The 18,898-nt window shown below is 38.0% G+C and overlaps 1 protein-coding gene across 4 annotated transcripts in view; it reads right to left on the reverse strand.

Moving 5' to 3' along the window:
- Nucleotides 1–18,898, reverse strand: part of Tpst (tyrosylprotein sulfotransferase) — a 532,464-nt gene that overhangs the window by 37,030 nt on the left and 476,536 nt on the right. For all 4 annotated transcript variants that reach the window (XM_081770746.1, XM_081770747.1, XM_081770749.1 and 1 more), the window contains one exon: nucleotides 3,133–3,263. In XM_081770746.1, coding sequence (XP_081626872.1) covers nucleotides 3,133–3,263 — 131 coding nt within the window. The remainder of the gene's footprint in view (nucleotides 1–3,132; nucleotides 3,264–18,898) is intronic.

An 18,898-nucleotide genomic window follows, 5' to 3' on the forward strand; every position in this document is an offset into this window, starting at 1 on the left:
ACACCTCTCACACCCCTACGGTGTCTTATCACGCAGTATGCTATAATATACATACATAAAAAAGATTAATAAGAGATTAATTTTATGTATTGTTCATTAAACAAGTTAAGAATGCCAATGCCCTAAACGCACTGGAATATCGCTTCTCGATAGATCAGTGAAGACAAATAATGCCGTGTCTGTTCACAGGAAAAATATGTGACTATTTGTACTCACTAGATGGTGTTGACACTATTGGCTTTACTTAGTATTGTGAGGACCATCAGGAAGCTATTTGAAATAAAGAAGTAACTAACTTCGTTCTACAAAGTTAGCATTAACGCTGAGAGAAGCCTACTCCTGACTACACTTCATCCCAAAGCCATGAGTGCCACAAGCCGGCTGGCAAGCCCTGTCTCCTTAAAGGCTGTTGCACCAGCAGTTTCGTTTAGTTTCTGTTTTTATGAAATCTACGAAACATGTATTGGCTATGGTTGGTCAGTAGGTTGTTCGTCACAGTCCTCCAGCAGTGTTGCCCTTTTTTGCGGTGCTTTAGTGGTAGAGCGCTTACCTTTGGTGTGTGGTCTCCAACAAGTGGGATTTGGTGTGGACAATCACCGTATGTGTGGGTTTTCTCGGGGTTCTGTTTCGTTCTGCACTTTACCATTCCATCCATTATAACAATCTTCCTTAACCCCGGTGCATTGTTGTGGGACGATGAACTTAAAAAACAGTATGGTACGCTATTTCCCAGGAACACATGCAACGTCTGTTATATTGAATGTCATGTCGTATAAAGCTCTGATCGCACTATTTTCGCCTACTTGAAGACTTTACCCAATATTCATTTCTCAAGATTATATACACAGCTCTGAAATTGTCATTATTTCTGTATAGTCATGTAACGTATCTGTCGTATAAGTTCCGCTCCACTCACACTATTATAAAAAGCTCATATGTTACAAAGTCTCTACACAAGAACAAGAGTCCGAATACTCATATGTATGCATTTCCTTAATCCAGTTCTCCTAGTAATTAAGCAAAAAGTGTTGCAAGTATCAGTGAGGAATCCTCAAGGCTCAGGCAACCGAGAGGGGTATAAGCGTCTCAAGGCATAGGCAGCCGAGAGCTAAAAGAAATCTCAAGCTCAAGGAAGCCGAGAGATATAGTAAGATTATCAAGGCCTAGGGTAGCCGAGAGAAATAATTAGAAGTCTTAAGGCCCAGAGCAACCGACAGAAGAATTAGAGTGTTTTCTCGAAGTCCAGAGCAACCAATAGAGGATGATCAGCCCTACGGAGACGGTTGGTTCGTTGACGAAACAGAAACAGGGAAGTTAAAAAATAAAGGACGCCCATCAAGAAAATCCCGTGTCCTGACAGAGAATAAGGGATCAACCATCTGTCTACATGCCTCTCCTCCGTGCAGTTAGTACACTAAAGGATCTGCTGGGTGAAAGTATATATCGAGGTTTCTATCTTTACGGAAAACATTTACACACTGATTTGTCAAAATGTGTAGATAGAAAGAAAGAAGAGTAAACAAGAACACAGGAAAGCGTAAGAAAATTTTTAACTCTATGGCTTTGATACCAGGATTACCAGGAAAAATAGGACGTGGTTGTTCAATGGTAGAGCGTTCACCTCTGGTGCTTGGAGTCCCTGGTTCGACTCCAGCTCGCGCCAAGTGAACTTTGTGGTGGATAAACAACGTGTGCGTAGGTTTTCTCGGGGTTCTCCCGTTTCCTTTCACTTTCTTCATTCCACCATTTCAGTCATTATTTCATCACCACCGTCCACTTTAGCCTAGCCGGCATAACCGTGGACGTTAGACTCAAATATTTCATTTCATTTGATGTGACCATATTGGTAACAGTTATAGCAAAGTTTTGATTTGGGTTGGTTCCTCCTTGATGGTTCGACGCGATGACGTCTATTGCCAAAATGTATTCTCTGTGAGATTAGCTTCTGGATTTCTTTTGCGTCTTCAGAGAACAACCCTATTAAAGGTGTATGCTCTTCTGCGTCTGGATTCTAATGAGATTCTTGAAGTTAATTTTCCTCTGTTTTAGTTCAGTTTTGATGTCCTCTATGCTTGAGTTAGGATACACGTCGATGAGTGTGGTGTTCCTCGTTTTATACGAAAATTTCGGGTGTGTCCGACCTCCTCCGTTGTCTTCCTTCTTCGCTTCACGTGATGGTTTGTTGACACTTAATGTGCTGTCTGCTTGCTGCTGTTGATGACTAACACGTGGTTGAGATAGTACAATATCCTCCCTTTTCTCCGAAATTTGGACAGTATATCGTATACAGGGCGTTTCAAAACAACACCGACAACATTTGGGAGGTGATTCCTGACACCAAAATAAGACAAAAAGTACAGACCATCCTGGGAGCACAAATGCTTTCTTTCGGAGTTATAGACTGCCGAAAACATGAAAAAAATGAAGTTTAAAGGTCCATAGTTCCAAAACTATGGGACCTACCGTAGTCGGGTCAAGACTTCACTTAGGAACTAGTATGTGCCCTATCCAAAAATGCATGTTTCAGAATCCTGCGGTACTTCCGGAACAATTTTTATAGAGACAGTTGGAGAGTACTTCAAATTATGTGACCGTAGCCAAACTCCCCCTATAAGAATTGCTTCGTGAGTACCTTAGGACTCAGAAACATGTATTTTTGGATAGCGCACATACTAGTTCCTAAGTGAAGTCTTGACCCGACTATGGTAGGTCACATAGTTTTGCGGCTATGGACTTTTAATCTTTTTTTTTTTCTAATGTTTTCGGCAGCCTATAACTCCGAAAGGAAGCATTTGTGCACCCACGATTGTCTATACTCTTTGTCTTATCTTGGTGTGAGGAATCACCTCCCAAACGTTGTCGGTGTTGTTTTGAAACACACTGTATATCCATACAAACCTTACGCCATGAATCTCGCTGTATGATATTAAAAGAAGACAAAAAATGCCTTTTATATCGGATGTATGTATGATGAAACCACAAATACTAACTTAAAACATAATTAATTTTCTACTCAGCTCCTAAATTTACAACCCTTACTCTGAACCTCAGGCCCTCTTAGTCATGCTTTGCTTCAGGTGAAACACGGACAGATATCCAAATGGAAATTAAGAAAAAATAAAGGCTGCTTACCGTACTTCTGGGTGTGCATCAAGCATGGCTCTCATTAGTGTGGTACCAGATCGAGGAACACCGCCAATAAAAATCAATGGCATGGAACGATCGTACACGTATGTCTTCATATCAGAGCCAACCACCGCGCGCTGAAAAGTAAGCAAACGAAATTAGTACAATGACAATGCAAATGATTACATTTTGTATATATATCTACTAGCGTACTAGCAAATCCTATGTGTACTAGCAAATCCACACGTCCTGAGCAAGCGCAGGTCACTATTGTTGTCTGAATGATTGAATATGATACAAAATTAAAATATGAATGGCTGGCAAAGTAGTTTCAATAACACGTTAATAATATCTTTAATTAAGAATTTCTCGATAATTACTCGAATTTAAGACGTCCTCGAATCTAAGACGCACCCCGATTTCGCTGGGTTAAATTAAGGAAATATAGTAATATATTACGTTTTTACTATTACTAAAGCTCTCTTTGATATTGGTCATTTTCGGTAATTTTTATACATCCTTCTCCCCTCCCTATGTTGTGGGGCACGGCATGATAAAAATTATCAGAAGGCCCGAATGTCATGTATGTTGAAAACTTGAGATCAGTTGGGTGGTTCACGAGTTAAGTTCCATTTATTTTTATATATTAATCTCCCTTTCCCCTTCCCTAGGTTCTACCGTCAAAGTAGAAATATTAAAAAAAAAAAAAAAAAAAAAAACTTTCCAGGCTCGAACCTTATCTGTGTTGATAATTTGATTAAGATCGGTTCGGTGGTTTAAGCGTGATGAAGTCACAAAGACAGTCACTTTTATTTTTTTTTTTTTTACATATATGTCCCCCTTTCCCTCCCCTACATTGTGCCGTCAAATTAAAATGACGAAAACATCCCAGGTCGAAAACGAACCTTATCTATGTTGAAAGTTTGATCGTGATCGGTTGGGTGGTTCAAGAGCTGAGTTGAGTTTTATTCATTTTCATATATGCCCTCATCACTCCCCTCCCCGAAGTTCTACCATCAAAATAAAATAATAAAAAACTTCCCAGGTTTGAACTTTATCTATGTTGAAAATTTGATCGAAAGTGGTCCTTTGGTTTATTTATTTTTTATAATTCCCTCTCCCGTAAGTTATACCGTCAAAGTAAATAGCTAAAAAACACTCCCAGGCCAGAACGTCAACAATTTGGTCGGGTGGTTCAAGAGATTAAGAGTCACAAACATAGTCACTTTCAATTTGAATCTGAAGATTTTTGTTCACAGACACCGCTTATCATCTAGAGCAAATTTATTGATGATAAAATGAGTAAAGTATATTGCGTAGAGATTGTGTACATCGATCAATTGACAAATTACCGAGTGGAACGCTCAACAACTGAAGAAGTGATTACCGAAGTATTTTTCTTTTCTAACTAAATGCAATATGACGTCAGCTCAATGCTTCCTTTCTCAGTAAAGAATCGGAGAGGAGAAGGAGCAGGAAAGGAGGATAAAAGACAGTGGTGACAGTGAAGCAAGAGTATCGATAGTATACTGCTCGTAAATCTATGATTACGTGTATTCTGCCAATACTTCCTACTTGCATTCTCATTCCTCTAATGGTTCTCTCTGCCATTTCTTACCCTTCTACGTCATAGACCGGCCAGTTGGAATTAAGTGGGATAAGAGAAAAACGTATGAAACTACACTAGTAGGAAGAGGCAGAAGACAGAATAAATCGTATTCCCATGGACAGGGAAGACTGGATGGTGAAACGAAAGAGGAGGATGAGTAAGATTTCGACTACGGGAATTTGTTCCACAAATTTTACACTGATTATTTTTTTAATACTACAAAAATAATGGATAACTTTCATATTATATTATAACTTTTTAGAACTCTTTCGGTAGTGGGTAGCGCCCTTACGACTCTTTGCTGTTCCGAGTTAGATATATGACGGCGACAAATTCTGTGGAAATAACTGAACATTGTGAGGTGACGAAGGAAGAAATGATAAACTCTAGTACAGAAAGCAAGAAATAACGACGCTGGAGGCATTTGGTAGACCACAGTCCCAAAGAATTTAGGTTTGCACACTAATATGGTCAACACTTTCCTCGATGGTCAATATATAATGGTAATATAAGTGAAGGAAACAGAAAATCAGTCTTACTTCTGCATTTTGATGATAATGGCAAATGACTTAACTCTTTGAAACGGGGGGGGGGGCGCGGTGGCTCAGTGGTAGAGCGTTCACCTCTGGTGCTTGGGGTCCCGGGTTCGATCCCAGCCCTCGCCAAGTGAACTTTGTGGTGGACAAACACCGTGCTCGTGGGTTTTCTCGGGGTTCTCCCGTTTCCTCCCACTTTCTTCATTCCACCATTTCACTCATCTCTCATAATCACCGTCTCCTTTAGCCTAACCGGCATAACCGTGGGACGTTAAACTCAAAGATTTCATTTCATTTCATTTTCTTTGAAACGGCAGCAAATTCAACTCACTGATAGTCCACAAGTGATTGCTACTGCTGTTTTAACGGTTTTACTCTGTATAAGAAAATTTGTTTATGCCTGTAATTCCGCTATAGTTTTAGTAACACTGTAAAACCTACAATACGTTCTAACCTTAAATGGTCAAACTATTCAGGAAATTTCACTGCTGAGAGTATGCAGTAATGAAAATCGATCACATAAAAATTAAATTGAAGCGTACACTCCAGCAAGGAGAAAGAACAGGCCAATTTATATAACAGCAACTCGAAAATACGAATTTACATTGTAGAATTTTTATTATTTATTTATTTATTTATTAAGAAAACAATGTTTAAAAATTATCTGTAAGAAATCTATGTTTTGGCTGAGGGACTGACATGAAATTTTCCTTTACATCTACTAAAATTTAGTTCTATAACTATGAACTGCATTCTATTATTTCCTACTTTTCTAAGTAATCGGAAACGCCACTGATTTTGACGTTCTTGGAATTGTCAACTTCCAAACTGTTTATCTTCCCGCCTTGATTTGTCCTATAGAGAAGCCAGCAAGAGAAGATCTCTAACAGCTCGCAGCGCCGTTGCCACTACTCACGTGCCAAGGCTTTTACTCAGCGCATCAATAATGACAATTTAATTAATGGTATAACAACAGAGTGACCAAGGTTGGTAACACTAGCACCAAAACAGAGGCTGCATTTTCCCTCCGCATGTGGTAAGAAACTTCAGAGACCATCTATTGTTGCCCCTGCTATAGTTTTCTAAAGTAATTTCAACATTTCTTCCAGGTTCTGTTCTTCAATGATTATTTTATTCAATCCGCCATGATATTCTTTAGTTCGTATGCTTGAATATTTTAATATGAGAAATGTGTTGAAGTTATTAACAAGGAGGAGGTTCAGACTATTATTTTTTATAGGTTGACAATACCTAGGAAATCAAAACCAGTGGCATTTGAGTTGAGTTGAATTTCAGTTTAGCGTCCCTTTCAGCAGCGAGGCTATGTGAGACGTGGACCTACTGATTAACGTGGAATCCGAACCACATGAGCTCCCGCCGGGAATCGAACCCGGGTCTCCCGCGCCAAACCAGTGGCATTTGAATAGAATAAAGCTGTCAAAACTTACGAAATAAGCCTAAATTTTGCTACAAGTTTTCTTGTCAACCCCTGAGCAGAAACGCAGGTTCTCATTTTGTTATTAACCTCTTGGTTTGTTTTTAGTTTAATGTCAATTTTCAACACTAAGTCTATATGAGAAATAGCCTTATAGTTTAACGTGGAATTCAAATTACATGAGCTCTTACCAAGGATTAAACCTGAGTCTCCAGCGTTGAAAGTCAGAAAACGAATCAATTTACTGCCAAGATAGCTCACATTATCAATCGAATCGAGAATGCTACCGGGATAAATGACAGCCATTTATATTTGCCCAAATGATCTGCAGTGATAGCAGTATACTTAAGATATCTCTACGAGAAATCACAAGATTCTATTGTTGAAATTTCAAATACATTTTCCCTCTCTCTCTCTCACCTACAACGTGTTCGGAAACAACAACAACAAAACTTAAGGGGGAATGAATCTTCACACGAAAACATGAAAAATATTACAGACCATCATTGGTGAACTAATGCGTCATTTCTGAGTTATAGCCAGGGTCGGATTTACCACTAAGCTTGGACCTTTGGGCGCAACTTACAGTAGATCACTAGGTCTCGGTGCTACGCTAAACGCTGCAGGAATAGTGCAGTGTTGCCAGATAATGTCGTGCGTTCACTAGTGCCAGATTATAAAGATAGTAATCACAGAACTCTGCTTGGATAAGCAAGCCGAAAAATGTAAAACTCGAATAATAATAATAATAATAATAATAATAATAATAATAATAATAATAATAATAATAATAATAATAATAATAATAATAATAATAATAATCACAATTAAAGTCAGAGTAACACTCTTCAAGTAATATTTCTATTGGTGGTTGAAGTTGAGTGGCATTTTAACGTGGTATTGGCACTGGTCAATTGTGTAGAGGCAGTTGCGTAACGTTGTCGTCCTGGTGCGCGGCGCGCTCCCGTGCAGCATTCCTTCGCATCTTCACCTCATAACACTTTATCACCATATTAAAAGTCCTTGAAATTTACACCAATGTGCAATGTTGAAACAAAAATATGCACAAAATATGTATTTAAAAAAAATCATTGTTAAAATGTTGTACGTCGTGGTGAAATGCGGCAAACGTCATGATTGTGGTAAAGCATTAAATCCAATCATTATTTAACCCTCCCCCCCCATAAAAAAGAAATTGGCTGGAACGATATGAAAAGGGTCACAACTGAAAAACGAAATGCCGGCTGAAGGTTAGGTAAAATAACATAGCAGCTATTTTGCGTCTGGATTCCATTAATGTACCAGTTGATGAGAAATATGTACCAGTTTTCAGTTCCGTATTTTTTTTTTTTTTTTTTTGTTTTTTTTGTTTCGAGGAGATCTCATGAATCTCATATCCTTCGATGCTTTGTCGTCGTCCCTCTTCCACATCTACTTGTTCATTAATGGGATATAGGCTTGAAATAAACAGTATGTTCTCTTAGCCTATTTGACCTTGATCTGACATTTTATTCTCGAGCTGTGACTATTTTATCGATCCGGCCAACTTATAGGGATGCGTTCGAGTCGAGTCGAGACAGAATTTTTTCTGACAAAATCCGAGTCGAACACAGCTCTTCCAATAGAAAAATATATATTTTTTGAGTCGAGACATCACTTTTACAGCACGTTTTTGAGACGAGACAGTCTCAAATATTGTCTCCTGCGCATCCCTACCAACTTATGATAAGCTATCCACAAAAGTGATAAAAATCAACTGGAAAGTTTCGAAACGTCAGTGTGCAGAAGAATGAAAAGACTTAGCTGCAACGAGCGGAAAACGAATGACATGGTGTTCGAAATGGTGGGGTTGAAAAGAACAATTTTCGATATTATTAAGAAGAGGGGGAGAAACTGGGTGGGATATCGGCTAAGAAGGATCATGAAAGACGTTTTAGAGGGTATAGTGGCAGGAAAGAGAGGAAGGGGCGAAGGAGACTATTAATGGACGATATAAAAACAGAAAAATCGTACATGAAGACGAAGAGATTAGCAGACCGTGGAGCACGGAAGCTTCTCAGTCGTAGCAAGTGACCTGCCAATAATGGCAGAATACCTCTGATGATGATGATGATGGTTCCGATATGACGGGTTTGTGCATCCATGTTGAACTGTTATTATTATTTTCATGTGTAAGGATTCATTTCAAAAAGGTTTTTATGTTCTCTCGAAACACCCTGTATATTATAACTTTTTAAAAAGAAAGTAAAAGGCGCCTAACATATCCCAACGAAAAGTTAAATTTGCGTTGCTCTCAAATTTACCTTAATGGAATTCATACTTTCCGTTACCCTCCCTTAATGGGAATTAACCTTTCGTGTTAACTGCAACTATGCTAAAAGTGTTGTAGAGGACAACACATTAGTACGCGGAATCCGCATTGTATCACATTCATTGTATATTTTGTTTAATTTTTCTAGAAAACCAATTCCAGGTTTATCATCACCATTTCATTGGCAGAAGCCCAACCTTTCGTTGCTATGGCAACGATGAACGTCATTGGTTAATTTAGCCGGCTGGAAACCAGTTTTCTTCTCTATCTGTGTTTCAAATTAAAAATTTTTCCTTGCACTGTGGGTTTAAAAAAAAAACAAAAACGATGGGCTCTTTTAGAGACAAACAAGTAGGGAAAAACAAAACAGTGGAAGAATCTGAAAGAAAACACAGCAGACAATTAACGTAGAATAGCTTTAGAGAGCTATAATGCCTACGAAAGATAACGGGAGGTTTAAGCAAACCGTAAAAGAAGAAGAAGAAGAAAAAGGAAAATTGCTGGATTTATGCTCAGCAACTGAATCCATAAAACGCTGAACAAGTCCATTCTATTGAACAAGAAACAACGAAAACGACTTCATTCAATCTGTTCAAGCAAAATTAAACTTTCATTTGATTCAAGAAAACAAAAACAACACTAAAACAAACAGTTCCCGTGATTCAAAAAATATTACGCCTCCTTTTCAAGTTTATTGGTGACTTAGGAAGTGACAACAGTTCTTCCCCTCTTGTTTTACAAATTTTATTGCTTTCGCAAAATAATAGTTATTGATTGAACGATAAAGTGGAATAATCCTGAGCAAATCCACGGACAAAATAAGGTCGCATAGCATGGGATTGAACCAAGTACATTTCGTACCAGATGTAAGCACTCTACCAATAAATATCATATCTTTACATCATTACACCAGGAATGTGAAGTGCAAAATGTTTTCGAGAAGTAAAATTTCCCAATATACAGCGTGTCCATGAAAATACTATCATATACTTTAAAGCAGTATTACGTAGGTTTGAATAATCGTATTAAAATGAAATTGGTTACATTTGGAAGAAAAACTCAAATACTTTTTTTTTAAATATCTCATAGACATTGAATGGGGGCCCCACAAATGGCGATGCAGACATCAAGACGATATTCCCATTCACGTGTGTTTATTTACATGAGGTACTGAACGTTCTTCGAATAAACTATAGTTCATATATTTCATTAGTCAATTACGATACTCTTTATATTATATAAAATATATAAAATCAGGATGACCAATGCGTGACAAATAGACCCAACGGCGCCGACTTTCCAAAATTTATGTGGGTGCATATCAATGGCGGGACGTGTTAGCCTATGTGTTTTCAGGGAAGTCTTGATATATGATGGATTTATTTTTAGTTAAAATCGTCATGAAGGACTGTGCTGTGATAAAGTAGAATATACCGGTACTATAAGAATAAGTTGGGGCTGCCCTAGCTCAGTTGATAATACGGCTGATTTAAGCGAAAGAGAAACGGGTTCAAACCCGGGTCCAAACTTAAATTCTTGTGGGTGCGGCGCACTTACAGGATTTATTGTGTGGGTGCCGGAGTCTCGGAGCACCCACGTAGTCGGCGCGCATGAATAGACCACGAAAGCAAAGTGAAATCTTTAACAACTCACGATTATGCCAGTTAGGCTAAAGGCGGCGGATGGTTAAGGCAAGTGAATGATGATGTAATAATTGGTGGAATGAGGGTGTGGGAGGAAATAGAAGTAACTCGAGAAAACTGACGGACACGATTTTGTCCACCGTAAGTGTACTTGGTCGGGGATCCAACAAGGGATCCCACGCACCACAATGCTCTACCACTGAGCTACCGTGTCCCGGAATTCCTTCTAGAATGCTGGTAAGTAGATAAGTAGAGTCTCACTAATTTCTTAATTGAAAAGTAGCCTTCAGACCTAAAAAGATAACGACCTCTGATATATATATATATCTGAAGAAAGACTGTTAATCGTCCCTAAACCCTTTAGAGACGGGCATGATATATAAGCACAAAATCTGGACGAAGAAGACGGGTGTGGTTTATAAGCCCTTTTCCAGTTCAACTTGTCAAATAAGTCATTTCATACCCAACCATAGGCTTGGATGGCTAGTATGGCGCCCATTTCTGTTTTATATGTATGTAGAAAGATAAATAGCTGTTGCTACAAGGGAACAATGTTAGAAAGACAAAAGCCATGGTGATTGGAACGAAAGGGTCAGTATCAAATACACAAGTAGGAGAGAAGAAAATAGAACAGGTGACTAGTTTTTCGATACCTGGGTATTACTGTATTTACTGGTGGGCACAAAAACATTTTTTTTCGTTTTTTCAGCGAAACTGGTTATCGGTTTTCTCCAAAACCAGTTCAGTTTTTCACCAGATCCGGTTTCGGTTTTTTCAAAACCGATTCCGGCTTTTTCCAAAATTTGATCTATTTTTGACCAGAGTAGTGTTTCGTTCTTTTCCGAAAATCGATTCCGTTTCCACAAAAATAGCTTTATGTGCTTTCCAAAAGTTTTCACCGAAACTGGTTTCGGTGAAAACCGAACCGGTTTTGAAGAAAACCGGTTTTTGGGAGAAAAACGAAACCGGTTTTGGTGAAAAACCGAACCCGTTTTGGAGAAAACCGAAATGTCGGTTTTTCGAGTTTCGGTTTTTCTAGAAACAGGTTTCCGGTTTTTATACAAACCAGTTTTTGCCCATCCCTAGTATTATTATTAGTAATGATATGAAATGTGAAGTGAAATAAAAGTAAGGATAGGAGTGATGAAAGAAGCCTTTAGGAGAAAGAAAATACTAATTTATGGGACCTTGAATAAAGAGTTGAGAAAAAGACTCATACAGTGTTTCGTGTGGAGTACTGTACTGTATGGGGCAGAAACATGGACATTACGCAAAAATGATGCGGAAGTTTTCAAAATGTGGATGTGAAGAAGAATGGAGATAATTAGCTGGGTCGAGCGGAAAATGAATGAGTGTTAGAAATGATGGGGAATAAAGAATAATTTTAGATATTATTAAGAAAAGGAAGAGAAATTGGTTGGGACATTAGATAAGAAGGAAGTGTATCATGAAGGACGTGCTAGAGAGTATGGTGGCAGGAAAGAGAGGGAGGGGGCGAAAGAGACTACAATTAATGGACGATATCAAAACAGAAGAACCATACGTAAAGACGAAGAGGTTAGCGGAAGACCGTGGAGCATGGAAGCTTTTTAGTTGCAGCAAGTGGCCTGCCAATAATGGCATAATACCTATAATGATTATGACAAGGTTAAGCAGCTACTACTGTTATTTGAGATAAAGGCCAAGATGCTATTACACTCATGCTGTTGGCTTTATTTTTCTAGTTGATTTAATTATCTAATTAGCAGTTCTATTCCTCTGAAATGTTGTTTAATGCAACAGATGCGAGGTGCTACATCTCGTACATCAGTCACGAGTATATCTCTTATCAATACCCATTACCTATGTTTGGGATTGTAATTTCCAGCGTAATTCCATTCAATTCAGTACGTCCATTAATCCTGTCATTTAGAAAAATCCACTTCAGTGGTGGAGGTGTTTTTTTAACGTACAAACCTACTAGAGCATCGCTTGAAAAAAAAAACGCTCTCTCTCCAGATAGATAGCCGTTAACTGGATCTAGACAGACATATCAACTTTAGTGAAAGCGTTTCTGTGTGAAATGGACGAGATTCATTTTGTTCATTGTTTACTTACAAAACAGCGCCTCATAAATGAATTAAATTTATCACATCACCAACGTGTCAACTAATCTAATGAAATTTTGAATTATTCTCTCTCTCGTGTTGGCGGAGACAGTTTTTTTTTCTTTCTTTCGAAAGGTGACAATGACTGGTCATCCGCCATTTTTCGTCCACAAATGTCAATATTTATTTTCCATTTACTCTGCCCGTTTTCGTTTATTATTCTCAATATACAGTAGAATACAAGGAAACATTTCTTCCAATTGAAGAACCGTGAGCCAGCAGTATAGGCATCGCTTTTGCGTCACAGAAAAGTTTTCAATTTTTGTATTTCATATATGTAATGAAACTGAAAAGTTTTTTCAAAATATAATTTTGAATAAGATGTATAATTTATTCTGAAACGGAACTCTGCCTCACGAGCAGTCATTGGATAAAGATGAGGCTGTAATGAAACTAGATGTTGGGAGTTGTTTATAATATATAGAATGGTTCAAAAGTCTCACGTTAATATAAATTAAGTAAACTTGTACGTTTCTTTCAGATAAAGGAATATAATGGCATTGACGGAGGACAAATCTATAGATATTATAGTGTGAACAGTATCTCGTAGTTGCAGAGAGAATTACACCGTCCGGATAGAAAAGTATTTCATTGCACATGATAGCTGCAAGAAGACAAAGTGTGGCGGCAGACCACATACGGTAACAGATGAAGCAACGTTGACAGGAATGCTTTCACTATTTGTAAAGCTCTCATGATCGTATGAGCACCCGCCAATCTCGAGCAGAGTAAAATCAGTATAGCCAATATCATTTATACAGAATGCAGCACAAAAACAGTGCATGTGTTAACTTTTGCATTACCTGGGTGAGAATGATTCGAATCTGTTAGACGAATTCAATTTTGTGAATAAGTACAATGACACGCCGATCATCGTCTTCACCGACTGAAAGTTGCGGTATGGGAGTACTGGGAGTACCGTAACGCGAATAATCTTTGGACTGAACGGTCCAAAATACAATGTGGTGAAAAGTGATGGTCTGGTGTGAAATTCAGTACTTTATATCATTGCCTTTTCTTCATCAACACAGTTCAAAACAAGAATGGTTCATTTTCCAACTTCTCTCTACGGTAAATTCAACAGTCCCTAGATGTCCACTTTCGGAATTCCTGAATTGGCTGTCGTGGGTCATGAAATGCCCGCTGTGCACGTCGAAATTAACACCGAGTGATTTTTATCTGTAGTGTCACTTCAAAGCAGTCAGTTATGAGCAAATTACGAACTTTCGGAAGTTGCATTTCCGTATTTTTATGCACATTCTGATATCTCTCCCTAAATGCTGCACATGCTACAAGCTGATTGACTTACATGCATTGAAATGTGCGTTTACAACAACGGGACCATTCCAACATTTTAATAAACCTGTTGACTTTTGATTGCGCAGGTATGTCGTCTTATAATCAGCCTGTAAGGACTCGTAATACTTTACATATATTGCTCATGTGCCACAGTTGCCCAGTGAAATGTACGGTATACATGTTAGTCTTCTCATTTATTATGCATCAGCGTGGTGGTGTATGTGTTGAGTGTAATCAACCTCAAACCTTAGAATTCGCCATGCCCTTTAATAGTATTATATTCCCATTCTTTCATTTTATTGGTTAATGAGCCTTGGAACATCCATGCGGAGAAAGAAAATAGTCCATTGCCAAGAAAGCTGTTTTTCAATGTTTTTATTGCTTATGAGGCTCATTACCAGAAATGCAATTTCCTTACACTTAAATAACAGAAGCAACACTTATCTAAGAAGTAAATTGAACTAATGCAAAAAAGAGAATACAGATGCGTAGAAACTGACTTTGACCCACCTTACGCGCGAATTACAGTTCACAATATAGCCGTGTGCGGGCAATATGTAAAACATAGACAGAGTAGAAGCACGTGCTTCTCGAAAGAAGTGCTGACCGATAGCCAATTATCCAATGACCGGTGGAGTAATAACATTCTGCACTGTTTACATCAGGATCACAAGGTTCGTTGAATGAACTTTAATTATTATATCGGTAGAGAATCTTGCTTTGTACTGAGGGTTATCTGTACTCTTTTAAGGAGCTTGTTTTACTAAAAACTCCTACTCTCTCTCTCAATCTGTCCTTGTGCCCATTCCGGGAGGCAATAAATCTAAAGCACCACTAAATGAATAATTAATTTTGGTAATCGTTGATGGAGGTGATCCATACTGTTGATCCCAAGATATGGACAGGCAAAAATCAGTTCCCTACAAATTGCTCTGGGAAGGAGTAATTAATGGATATAATCTTTGCCGGATAGACTACCTGCAGTACTGTTGAGATTAGGGGGATTGTATAATTGTTAGGATACAAAATACTAATTTGTCCGTGGAATTCAACGCTAAAATGAAACTAAATGACTCCGTACTCGACTTATGTACAAACTTTTTCTTTTTTTTAATTTTCAAATATTCATCTTACTAAAGTTTTTTGAGTGGTGAATGGAGGGTGAAGGGAAATGCAAAAATTCAAACTTAAATTTTCACGCTAAGTACACAGTGAGAAACCAAACTTCTTGACGTCGCGTACATTTCTCCTTTCTTTTTTTGAAAGAGAGAACGAAACGTAACGAATAATAGCTCCGTTCTCTTTGTCACCTCCATTACCGAATGTGCTGAGATGATTATTTTAATCCTGAATTTCATTGTGTGCAGAAAACGTCAGTGGAAAGCGTATCAAAATTAATGAGAGTAGTTTGTGCCTGCCATTCGGGACTCGATCTTCCGTAAGTTATGAGTCTGCATAAGAGCTCTTCAACGCAAGAGCGATCCAAATGGAAGAGCATGAACTATAAAGAGATGGAGACGACGAACCAAGGTTTGTCAACGAATACGCTTTGGGACAGTGTTGCTAACTCAAATACAAGAGATAATGAATTAGAAAACTCAAACTAGAAGTACTTGAATCAATATTGATTCAAGTAATTATAAAATCAAGGGAATAACTTAGAAAGCCAATGCTTCTCCATAAAATAAAAAACGAAATTGGTGATTTAAACATAAAAGATGCATAACCTTGAACTTCTTTGAAAAAAACAGTAATGTCTGTTGTCGGGAATACAGTGATTGAACTGGAATTGTATGAGCCGTATAGCATACCGGAAGTAAATTAGGTTTCCAAAAATTATACCAGCCTGTAGATCAGCGTTTCCCAACCGGTGTGCCGCGGCACACTGGTGTGCCGCGAATGGGCCGCTGGTGTGCCGCGAGAAAATCGAAACAAATTATTAATTCTATAGGAATCAAATTGCAAGACATAGCGGAAAATGTAGTATATTTGTATTTCACATTACTATGAACCTTTACTATAAATCTACAATTTTGTTTCATACTGTGTTACTTTTCTGTACATTTTTAATGTTGGAAAACGTATTTATCATTGTCATGACCATTATTGCTTCTTTATTGTTGCAGACTATTTCGTAACTTGAAATTTTAACATATCATTCAATAAATTCAACAAAGCAAATATGCATACAAATTACCTACATTTGTGTTTTAAAAGTATAGGAGATTTGTTTATTTATTCGTTATTTAGTGATCTTCCCTTTTAGTTAAAGGTTAGATACAGTTTTCGAAAGAGAAAGTGGATTTTTAAAAAACCGAGTCGATATTTCATTGCAATTGTTTTCTATTTTAAAATTAGAATGAAAAATAAGCATAATGATTTACCACGGGGGAAAATCAGTGATCGAGCTTTCTTCTCTGTAAGGAGATCAGTAATCACATAAAAATACCACGGTATTTTATATTTACAAATCATAATAGTAATATATATATATATATATATATATATATATATATATATATATATATATATATATATATATATATATATATATATATATATATATATATATATATATATATATATATATATATATATATATATATAACATGGGTGTGCCGCGAGAATTCAAGTTACACGTATAGTGTGCCGCAAGTTGAAGAAGGTTGGGAAACGCTGCTGTAGATAACTAAAAATGAGCTATACTATATATTAGTATATCTAACTTGTAAGTATATCTATACATCAGTGAGCAAACGGATCATAAACTTCTTGACCTGAAGGCAGTTGCACCGATGAGATCCAACAGATCCAGTAACCCGGAAAAACCAATGACCGGAGTTACCCGGTCTGATCCGGACAAACCCATAACCTGAAGTGAGCTGGACTGGCATATGATCCGGGATGAACTGTTCTAATCCGGATCAACTTATAACCTAGAGTGATCCGGACAGATAAATGACCCGGAGTGAACCAGTCTGATCCGGACAGACCTATAACCTAGAGTGACTCGGATAGACAAATGACCAGGAGTGAACCGGTCTGATACAGAGAGACCCATAGCCTAAAGTGACCCGGACAGACAAATAACCTGGAGTGAACCGGCCTGTTATTGTTTCAATTTAGCGTCACTTTCAGTAGCGAGGCTATATGAAACGTGAACCTACTGATTAACATGGACATCGAACCACACGAGCTCCCGCCAGGAATCGAAGCCGGGTCTCCCACGCCAAAGATGAATCGGCCTGATCCGGACAGACGCAGTTGACACGCAGACGACGCATACACATAAAGAGTATGCGTAAAGCTGCTGAAATTCTAACAAACGCGATTGTATTCTCTCTCTCTTCTCACTGAAGCTATATGAGTTTCGCCCCCGCTTCTGTATCGAATCATTGCACTGAAAGATAATTACAAGATTTAACAAAGTATAAATACGTCAGAATTACATAAAACATAAGGGACATATTTTATCGTCAGAGTTCAATCAAGCATACTTGTAAAACTTGTCATTTAGAATATAAAAAAATGCCGCTAAACTCAAATAGTGTTTTGCAAAATATTTTCGTATAGTCTACATTCACAAGCACTGTATTATTTTTCAGTATGAGAAGACGAATAAACAGAAATATGTATTTGAAATAGTCAAGACATGATACCTCAAGAAATGTCATACCGGGAATTAAACGAGCTTGAGACGTAAATATTATTAATTCACTATGAAATTCCGCAGTAGTGGTGCAGAGCTGATATTTTGGGTGTTTTCGGTTCGCCGAGCCACCAGGTGTCTGAGTCTGTCCAGATCAGACCGGATCTGACAAGCAACACTCAAATCCGGATGATGCGGACAGAGGTACTGACCCATTCATTCTATCACTTCTTTTGCATGTGAGCGTACAGCACTAGTAATTGATTTCCAATTCGACCACTTCGACAATGATGCCATATGAGAGGAGGATACGTAATTAAACATGATAACAGGGTTTCCTATACTCCCGGAAAGAAATAACCTGAGTTTCCGCATCAGGGAAGGGAACGTTACTATCTAGCACGTGCGCACGTAGAAATTTTTGTTGGGAGAGGTCCAACACTACAAGCCATTATATCTAAGTAGCATTGTACGGATATTATTCTGTATCCGAAAAGACAATAAGTAATCGTAAAATACTTGCACCTATATTTTCAGAAAAAAAAATGATAGAACTAGATTGCTTTTATAAGAGAAAGAGCAGAGACGAAGAGTAAGATCAAATTTTCATGCTACATCAATCATTTCTCTGTTAAACAAGTGGAGTTCTATTGAGACAGTATACGAACATATGTTGAGTTAGGAAGTTTTTTTTTTGGGAAGGGGAGGGGGTTCAGGACCCGATGGATCCTTCTTCCCGTGGATGCACCCCTGCTACATGGCCTCTTTAAGACGCTTTGTCGTACATCCCGGAAAAATATGTCGGCTAACCTATGCTTATCATTAGAATCTAATGTGAGGCTTAGTAAACGCACAACTATCAAAATGGGAAGAGGCAAATAAATAAGTAAAGTGCAGACAAGTTATGGTTGCAAATGTAGTGTCATATTCTCTCAAGAGATGGCGCTAGTAATATGAATGCCAGAGCCACCATGCGACACACAGAGAAACACCACAACGGTTATCTTATGAGCCAAGAGATTTTTTCAAGGCAGTCGCTTTTAGAACATGATTTGAAAACTAAAGTACTGTACGCATTTTCCTCGTTGTTTGGAAGGGCCTGGTTCGATTCCCGGTGGATTCCTCTGGTTCGTGTTCACGTTT

Source organism: Thermobia domestica, chromosome 9 (genome assembly GCF_964235325.1).
Source record: "Thermobia domestica chromosome 9, izTheDome1.hap1.1, whole genome shotgun sequence".
NCBI lineage: Eukaryota > Metazoa > Arthropoda > Insecta > Zygentoma > Lepismatidae > Thermobia > Thermobia domestica.